The sequence below is a fragment of the Falco naumanni genome, chromosome 14 (genome assembly GCF_017639655.2).
Source record: "Falco naumanni isolate bFalNau1 chromosome 14, bFalNau1.pat, whole genome shotgun sequence".
NCBI lineage: Eukaryota > Metazoa > Chordata > Aves > Falconiformes > Falconidae > Falco > Falco naumanni.
Window position 1 is genome coordinate 15,597,557 of NC_054067.1, and position 9,680 is coordinate 15,607,236.

Below are 9,680 nucleotides of genomic sequence, written 5' to 3' on the forward strand. Positions count from 1 at the left end.
ACTGCATTTCTGTGATGGAAAGCCTACTCAGAGCATAGACAAGCATAGGCTGTCTCTGGCTTTTTCAGCAAATACTCTCTATACTCTGAGATATTTTATCTGCCATTAAGGTATACTGCAGAGTTTTGTGTTAAGTTAGTATATTTTATTCTTACCTGTACTATTGAGGAAACTATTTCAAGTTTTCATTTTATTTCTTTTTTAGAATATTTTGAAAAACATTTACAAGTATTTGCTAGATAATATGTAAATCCTGACACTACAGTGATTACAATACAAGATTTACTTGCCAGATACCTCCAAGGAAAAAAAAAACATCATTTCAGCTAATATCTTTAAAGAAATTCCGTTTCTCTTTTTTCCTCCTCCCTCTCTGCTCCACTAGCTGAAAAGCCAATAAAAAAATTCTCCACCTCCTACACAGTTCAGAACAAGATCTGTGTGCATTTCTCCTAGGCATGTTTTGAGACCCAGAAGGGGATGAAAGTAGTTAATGCGCAACAGGAATCTTAATTTCAGACGCAGATCTGTACCTTTCTATTGACCTTGCTGATATGCTGCAAGCTAAATATTAAACAATTTTTTGATCAATTTAAGTCCATCCTGGGGAGAAGAAACAGTTAAAGAAATGTCTCAAGTATACTTGCATTCAGCTAATCAGACTTTGTGTGCATCTACAGACGGTACAGAACTGAAATCAATCACTGATAATGAAACCACAAATGAAAAATGGACTGAAGACTCCTTTCCAGGATTAGAAATACTGTGCACAATTTATGTTACATATGCTGTGATCATTTCAGTGGGTCTCCTTGGAAATGCTATACTCATCAAAGTCTTTTTCAAGATTAAATCAATGCAGACGGTTCCAAACATCTTCATCACCAGCCTGGCATTTGGAGACCTACTGCTTTTATTAACTTGTGTGCCTATAGATGCAACACGTTACATTGTGGATACCTGGCTCTTCGGAAGAATTGGGTGCAAGCTGCTGTCTTTTATCCAGTTAACCTCAGTTGGAGTATCAGTGTTTACCCTGACTGTTCTCAGTGCTGACAGGTGGGTCTGATGCAACTGATTTGCCAGGAGATACCGCAAGTGTGAAGTTAGAAATTAATAGAAGAGCAGAAATGATCATTTTGCACCATATTAAATGGCACGTTATAATAGACAATAGGAAAAGAATAGGAAAAAAACAAAACTCAACCAACTGCTCTCCCATTTAATTTTAAAATGTGTGTTAAAAATTTGAGCAGTTCTTTTTAACGTGAAGTGAGAAAGACTCTTCAAGTCTTTTGACCTTTTAATAGCTTGAAGTATAGTACACAGGTTTTTTCTCAATTGCATAGGAAAGGGAAATTGCTTAAGGCATGGAAAAGACAGTATATTGGTGCTATCTAGTGGTGCACTAAAGTAGTCAGTGCAGAGGAGAAACAAAACTGAAAATGACTGAGTGGAAATCCTTTGTCCTACGCACTTAGCGAGGCTCTAAAATTCTAGAACTGAAATGATTGACATGTGGGGTAAAAAGCCAAAAGAAAACACAGAACAGACTGGGGGACAAATGAATGGCTTATAATTTGATAGTTACTGCAATATTGTATTAATATTCCACTTGATAAGTGCTTAGTGCAACAAGATACAATTTTAATATTTTCTCTTATACTTCTTAGATCTTTTCCAGAGATATTTTAGCCCAGAGGTTCTGAAATTAAACTGAGGTGACGACAACAGCACTGTTAGTAGGGATCAGTGCTCCCATCTGACTGCTGTCAGGAGTTGCTGATCAATCAGTTTTCCACGCACTTCTTTTCTGAACTAAACTAACTAAACTGAACAAAACTAACGTGAGATTTCAGTTCAATCGGTATGAGCATGTCAAAGTATGAGCAGAAAAGCCCCCAAATTAATTTTAGTGTTAAGAGAGAAAATGATTTTCATATTGTGGCCAGCAATTGTGGATTGTATGTAACAGCAAGTAGTTCATGTGTCCAGAATTTAAGCAATGCTGCTGTTACTGTACTACCAAAAAAAATCAGCCAACATACGAATGGCCACATTGGGTCAGATTGAGGGTCCATGTGGGCCAATACCAGCCTCCAGCAGTAGTAGTATAAGGACAAGAAAAGACACACAGGAAGAATAAAAACCACTATCCAACACTACGCTTATAACTTAAGCCTTCCGATGACCTCCTGAGCAGATGTGGTTTCTGTCTATTTAATAACCTCAATAGATTTCTCTTCTAGAACCTTGTTCAGCCTCTTGAACTTGTTTAGCAATGACTTTCACTGCCTGTTGCACATTATTTTGCTTTGCACGTGGCTTCATTCGATGGCCCTGGGTCTCGTGCCCAGAAGAGACAGAGATCCTTACCCACCTCTCCAGGCTATTCACATTATATTCTATACTTAGTATGTGGTTTTTTTGTTAAGGTGTGCAGAGCAGCCCACGGTGTTCCAAAGTTGCATGAACCTGAGGCACAGATAATTGCACAGTAGTCTCTTTTGCTCTCCATTGTTTTCCTGATAATTCCAACCATTTTGCTTTTGTGTTGGTTTTTTAGGGTTTGGAGTATGTTTTTTTACTACTGCTGAACATTAAGGTGATGTTTTCACTGGACTATCTATCATAGCTCCAAGGTCTTGGTCCTGTACGATGTCAATTCTTCACACATCTATACGCTTACCCAGATTTTTCTCATACGTCTGACCCAGTCCACATGCTGCAGAATCACAGTCATGAATCAACAGCACTGTTAGCTCCAGTTTTATAAATATGAATGAATACTGGAGCATTACTTTGAGTCAGATCACTGCACTTAGCTGGGATCTTAACAACATGGAAGAAAGGAGAGGTGTACATGCTTGGTTTCATGTATTTATAAAGTAGTTAATCTGTTCCATACCAATTTTGCATGCTAATTCCCTCATTTACCGTTCTAGGCAATGTCGTAGAAGTAGGAGAAATGTTTGCCCTTGCTGATCTTAACCCAAACAGCAGAAGTCACCTTTACGTAGCAAGGCTTTAATGATAAGTCCTGCCAGCCAAGTCATTAAAATACATGCTTAAAGCTAACTCTTATATTTCCATCTTGATTGCAAAGAGCTAGTATCTGTTTTCATTTCCAAGACGATTCTACTACCTTCACTTTAGCAAGAACAGAGATGGCTTTATCCTCAAGAAGTTTGCACTGTCACTGCTTGCATTATTTCTGTATTTGTTCTGACAATGATGTTGGTTGGGTTTAGGTACAGAGCCATCGTTAAGCCCCTGGAACTGCAGACTTCGGATGCGCTCCTGAAGACGTGCTGTAAAGCTGGCTGTGTTTGGATCATCTCCATGATATTTGCTATCCCAGAGGCTGTTTTTTCAGATTTGTATTCTTTCACCAATCCTGAGAAAAATGTAACTTTTGAGGCATGTGCTCCCTATCCTGTATCTGAGAAGATCCTGCAGGAAGCTCACTCCCTGGTTTGCTTCTTAGTGTTCTATATTGTACCCTTAGCTGTCATTTCTGTCTACTATTTTCTTATTGCCAGAACTTTATATAAAAGTACAGCCAACATGCCAGCAGAAGAACATGGTCATGCCCGTAAGCAGGTAAGCTATGACCAAGCACTAAAGTGTCCAATTTTCCAAAATCTATCGTGCTGATTAAGTCTGAATTCTTGAGTGCAAATCCTTTACCTGACAATGGAGTAAAAAGCTCCATAAACTCAGCCCATATTAGCAATCCCAATTCAGCTATGCACTTCAGCACATGCTCATGACTCATTAACTTTACTGTGTGAGTGTGCATGTTTTCCAAAGGAGGGATGGGGTTTGTTTTGCTTTAATATGACCCCATTAAACTCAGGAGTTAAAACGTGGAATTGTGAGCTGACATATTAACTATTGTACTTTTAGACCCTAGTCTAGATGAGATTGCCATGTGATTTATAATGGAAAGGGAATGTGCTCTGCACTGGAAATACTTTGTTACAAAAATTATTAAATAGATTTATTTTTCTGTTGGTTTCTTGGGGTTTGTTTTTTTTTTTTCATTTTGGTTTTTTGGTTACTATTGCATTTAGACTTCTAGACCCCTTTGAAACTCAGCACCAACTACATAAACATGTGTTACTAATTGCTATTAATACCAGATATTCATTATTTTCTTGTAGATTGAATCCCGCAAGAGAGTTGCAAAAACAGTGCTGGTGCTTGTTGCTTTGTTTGCCTTTTGCTGGTTGCCTAACCATATCCTCTACCTATACCGCTCTTTTACATACCATGCTTCTGTAGATGCTTCCACCTTTCATCTGATAGCTACTATTTTTTCCCGTGCCTTGGCCTTCAGCAATTCCTGCGTCAATCCTTTTGCTCTTTATTGGCTGAGCAAAAGTTTCCGGCAACATTTTAAAAAGCAAGTCTCATGCTGCAAGGCAAAATTTCGTACAAAGCCTCCCAGTGCTACCCACAGTAATACACCTACCAGAGCCCTGTCAGTTACGGGCAGCACGCATGGCTCAGAAATCAGTGTTACACTGCTAACAGATTGTAGTATCACAAAAGAAGAAGAAAGTGTTTAGTCCGTCTGGGATGAAAAAGGACAGAAACTGAGCCTTTGCCATCAGTTCACTACTACTGGCATCAGGGAAAGAGGTGCCATGCCTTGCCCTGTCTGTGACAGAGTTTTTGTCAGGATTTCCTCAATTTTTTCAAATATAGCATAAAGAAATCAATTTGTGTGGGAGAAGAAGCTGCAACAGCTGAACTTTCCAGTGTAAGCTCAAAGGGATTGTTCATGCTCCCAAGCATGAACACAGATCCCTAAACTGGAATTCCTGGACTGGGCAGGACAGGAGTCAGCAGAGTTGGTGTGAGAATTGGCTGCGAGGATGGTTTTGTCTTCGTGACTTCCTTGACTTGTGACTGAGAGCTCCCTCTGTCAACTACTTGCATCTACAGCAAACAAGCAAAACCACGTATCTTCATAACACGGTCAACCAGGCAGATTTTTTATTTATTTCTTTTCTTGTCCCAAATGTTGAAAGTTGGCAAACTTATCAGAAAGCATGCTAAAATGAAAGAAAGCTAAGGTCTGAAGTATGGTGTAATAAAAAAAGAAAAAGCATCATGGGCTAAATCCACACCAGCCTTTGCTCTGTCGGGGACTTTGAAACTCTGGGTAAGAGCTGGCTGCTGTGTAAAGAGGTGCCCTTGTCAGTTCCTAAGGAAATCAAGGGAACCAGCAGGTGATCACCTCTCTTAAAAAGCTATAATCATTGTTAACCGCACTTGTAAAATTCTTGGTAATCTATGGACAGAAGATCTCAACAGCGCAGAGTTCTTTATTGTTATAGTGATTGAACATCAATAAATTGTGGTGGATCTGTATTAGATTTCTAGTTTGGATTCACAGTGCGCTTTTGAAGTGAACTGCTCAAACGTCCCCTCCTGCCCTACTTCGTCTCCCAGAGTGGTCTGGAGTGCATAACCCACATTTCCCTCAGATGAAACTGTGTCCCCAGTCCACAGAACCAGACTAGAATGAATTTGAAATAAAGCCCCCAAAAGTGTATGGCGCAAGGGGTCAGCCCAACCCCTGCAGATCCACTCCTGCTGTAGTGTACATGGTCGTATCTCAGTGGTCTGCACATTTTCAAGCATGCTGGGAGAGCTTGATTTTTCTATTGTACTAATTTTCTATTCTTCAAGTTATTCAAGTTGTAACCCTTTTTAATATTAGGATAGACTGTCCTTACAAGATAGGCCTTCTAATCTCAAATCCACTGATACTGTGACTCTGTACACAGAGGCAGGTCAGTGACAGCCTACCACGAGCAGCCTGGGCATCCCTAGAAAGGCCAGAAGCACTGCTGGCAGGGACTGGCTTCCCATCAGGAAATACAGGAGGCAAATCTTCCTACCCCAATTACAAAAATGTTGAATGACACTTATTTTTATGAATTTTGTGTACCCTGAAGCAAAATTTTCTGTGGGAGTTAGTGATAGAAAGCACAATATATTTTCCATTGCTTAAACTAAGGGACTTCTATCTCAAAAAAGAATTTGTGTGTTGAAGTATAAAAGAGAGGTTGCAACATATAAATTAAACAAAATAGTGCTGTCAGTCACAGAAGTTTCAATTTTAACTAATCCTTGAAGATATAACACCCCTCCAGCTGCACAGAGCCCCAACAACACATTGTTGGAAATCCATACATCCATCAAGGCACCGTTATTTGAGTTCACTGTAAGATGAGAAAATCTGTTTTCAGTCTCTCTCTGTTGACTGCCCTTATCATAATAATATAAGCAAATGATAAATCCCAAGGGTGTTGGAATACAACCTCTGTCACCATATTAAACCAGTTTAATGACAGTCCATTTTAATGCCATCATGCCTGGCCTTATTTTACTACACTCTTCATGTTACTAGCTGCAAGGCTATAAACACTAATTTTCAAAGGGATTCTCTCTTTTATTGTACCAATTGTACACCAGGATAGGACCACTGAAATAAATGGAAATATAACAGCACAGAAATACGATTTATGGCAAATCAGACTCCAGAGACCTTATTTTACTCTCTTGGTCTTAATACAACACATTCCCTGGTAGTGAGCTATGTGCAAATACAACAAACATATTGGACTGGTATTTTCCCCTTTTCCTTTTTTCTCAATGGAGCTGCAGGGTGAGACTGAAATAAATAAATAAGCCTACACACTTATGAGCCTATTTTTATCTTCCTGGATCTTACTGTAGGGACTTCCAAACAAAAGAAAAATCAACGCACAGTAGAGTTCCTTACGTCATTCTTTATTCCAATTTATTAAAGCCTTTGGAAAACAAATCTGCCACATGTTTCTGGACTTCACAATTTGTCTCTGTTGGAAACCAAATTTCCCGCTGCAAAATCCTTGGCTACACCTCACAGTAGCCCTTAATACCACAGTTTCCTAATTCATCATTTTCCTTGCTTTGCATGCAGCTACTTTTTGCTTGTGTAACTACGCTAACTGGATGGTCTATTGCTAACATATCCTGCTACAAAATTGATGGTTTTGCTATATGCTGCACATGTTTTGGTTAAAGACTGGCAATATTTTGAGCCATAATTTAACTACTCTCTGTACTTTATGCTTTTGTAATTCTGTACTTTCAAATCTTCATGACATGTTGTATTGGAGTGATATATTGGTCAACATTTATTTTTATCTAAGGAAGTTGATATTATTCGTTCCATCTATTCCCCCCATATAATTACGCATAAAATGTCTCCACATTACCATAATTGGATTTAGGGGAAAAGAGTTGTTTCCTCTGCAATCTCTTCTAGTGGTCTAAAAACCAGTTCTTTCACCCCTAGCTAATACAAGTGTAATTGTATAAGAGCATAAAGGAATAATGTCTATTTACAGAAATAATGAATATTATTTAGCAAAGAACTGGCATGAATAACTAGTATACTATTTATATCTACAATGAAAAAATAGGTAGAAAAAAAGCAAAAAATACTGAAAGGCAAGACGCTATCAAAGGTCTTGTTCATATGGAGTCTTACTGAGTAAATAAATACAATTTCTAGGATGTACCTTTCTTATAGTTTGTTTTGTGACTGAGATGCACGCATTAACAGCTTTAATACATATGAATGTAATAATGTTTGTGTTAGTAACAGGCTTAATATCAGTTCTCTTAATTTGTGCTGTCACTACAAGATGCTGGTTTAGTTTAAAAAAACAAAAATTCCAAAAAAATGAACAAAACTGTGTCAAAGCACGGATGTAGTGTAACAGACTGCATCTCCAGCACATGGCACAGAATATTAAAGTCAGTTATGAAATTATAGCCATTTTAATGCTCACCCTCCTCTTTTTTAGAAAGTATTGTTTTATTTTACATAGTTAAATATGGGCTACCCACTGACGCTCAAGCGATGCCGTTTCTTGATAGTTCAGACTATCTGAGCTGAGTAACACTGGAGCTCTTCGCACCATCCCCAGAACACGCAGCTTGCAGCAGCAGTGCTTGTGCAGCCATGAATCATAATTTTTCAAGGATGTGACTGAGAGGAAAGCTGTCTTGACCCAAAAAATGACAAGTTTCCAGCCGAATCAGTTCCCTGAGCTGGCTCACTGTGCTGTCTTTACTGAAGAAGAAGAGGACAGATGGTGGCAACACATTAAGATACTGTGCCACAGTGGCTGCCACCACGCATGTTGTTATCTGTGGAAAGTGTGAGGGAATTTGAGGTGGTTTGTCCTCATAGCTACATTAAAGTGTGCAGATCAGATTTACCATGCACTAACCCTGCTGCACACAAACATGCTCTCACTTTCATCGGTCTGAGATTAAATTTGGACCTCCTGCTCCCCAGGACAGTGCCCCAGTCACTTGCTGTAGGCAGATCTGCACACTAGGGAAATCTGTACTGTGTGGGCATAAACTTCACCACATTTTTACTCAGGTTATGGAAGTAACAAACTTTGCCAAAATCGAACAAGTAGTTTAAGACTTAAATTGCATTGCTCTTACAATGTTTAAGGCTATGATTACCCTACCTCCAAACATCTACCCAATTTTTCTAAGTAAGCGCAATTTATATTAAACCTCTCATGTTCCTCACCAAAATCCAATACCTATTTGAGAGCTAATACAAATGCCTCTTAAGCTGTCAGTTTATAAGTGATCACAAAACAATTTTTGGACAACTATCGTAATAGCCCTGCCAAGAGAAAATTCTTGAAGCATGAAAGATGTCATTAACCAGGCTGGATGTTCTTTGTGTAATAGCCAAAGGTTACTAGAAGTCTATATTTATATCCTCAGCAATTTCATCTGACAGTCTGTTGACCAGCCAGTTAGATGATGTCGGTCTCTCCCTGCAGAGCTTTGCAAGCTCAGGATTGTGTCTTTGATTTTATTATCATTCCAGTCTGTGTGACAGTAAAGATATATTTGTTCCTGGAATACTTATTTCCAGAAAACTTCTGTACTGAATATTGTTTTCATTTCTGAGTAGAAAGATTGCTTTGTCATTGGCAACCAGCCACTGCCAGCCTCGATGGGGCTGTTCAGCTAAATTTTCATTTAAAACACATGCACTGTTTTAATACCTGGGGTTTATAGCTCTGTGTTAAATTTTGCAAAACAAAACTTAAAGTGTGCTTCTTCATCTTCTAAATAAAAATACTTTGAAGTAGGTACTTCAGCAATTGAATTTGGTTTTGGTGTAATGCTGTGACATTTCATGACACCATGAAAACCACTAGATGGCTCTGAATTAAGTTATTTCAAGAGAACTGATTTGAGTAAGAAAATTTGATTTAAAATATTTAATTATCCACAGAGTACTACAATGCTCAAGAACTCATTGTGAGACTTATGCAGACATTAATGCAAACCAACTCAAAATTTTGAAGACAAGCTTCATCCTTTGCGTTGTACCAATGGATCAACCCTTTCCCAAGGGAGCCCAACAGCTGTAGCTGATCACCCTCAGCCTGTCACACTCCTGTCCTGTGGACAGCAGATACTTGTGCCACCTCGGTATATCCAGGCAGCAGATGCCTCTTCCCCGGAGGCTTAATTGTTCAACCCATTTGCACCACAAACAAGTGCCCAGGGAGAAGCAAGAACCAATGTGGGTTTTTGATATTTAGCAAGCCATTTTCATCTCACCCACC

At 38.9% G+C, this 9,680-nt stretch overlaps 1 protein-coding gene across 1 annotated transcript; it reads left to right on the forward strand.

Moving 5' to 3' along the window:
* The first annotated feature begins 628 nt into the window (after positions 1-628).
* Positions 629-4,574, forward strand: BRS3 (bombesin receptor subtype 3). The gene is made up of 3 exons (XM_040614737.1): positions 629-1,059; positions 3,252-3,603; positions 4,167-4,574. Exons 1-3 carry the CDS (start codon positions 629-631, stop codon positions 4,572-4,574), a joined length of 1,191 nt encoding a protein of 396 aa, XP_040470671.1.
* The last annotated feature ends 5,106 nt before the right edge of the window (positions 4,575-9,680 follow it).

Bases quoted from the DNA above. Each gene is read 5' to 3' on its own strand.
- BRS3 (XM_040614737.1), top strand. From the start codon at position 629: ATGTCTCAAGTATACTTGCATTCAGCTAATCAGACTTTGTGTGCATCT. The intron at 1,060-3,251 runs GTGGGTCTGATG...GGTTGGGTTTAG, and splicing joins ACTGTTCTCAGTGCTGACAG to GTACAGAGCCATCGTTAAGC. The intron at 3,604-4,166 runs GTAAGCTATGAC...ATTTTCTTGTAG, and splicing joins ATGGTCATGCCCGTAAGCAG to ATTGAATCCCGCAAGAGAGT.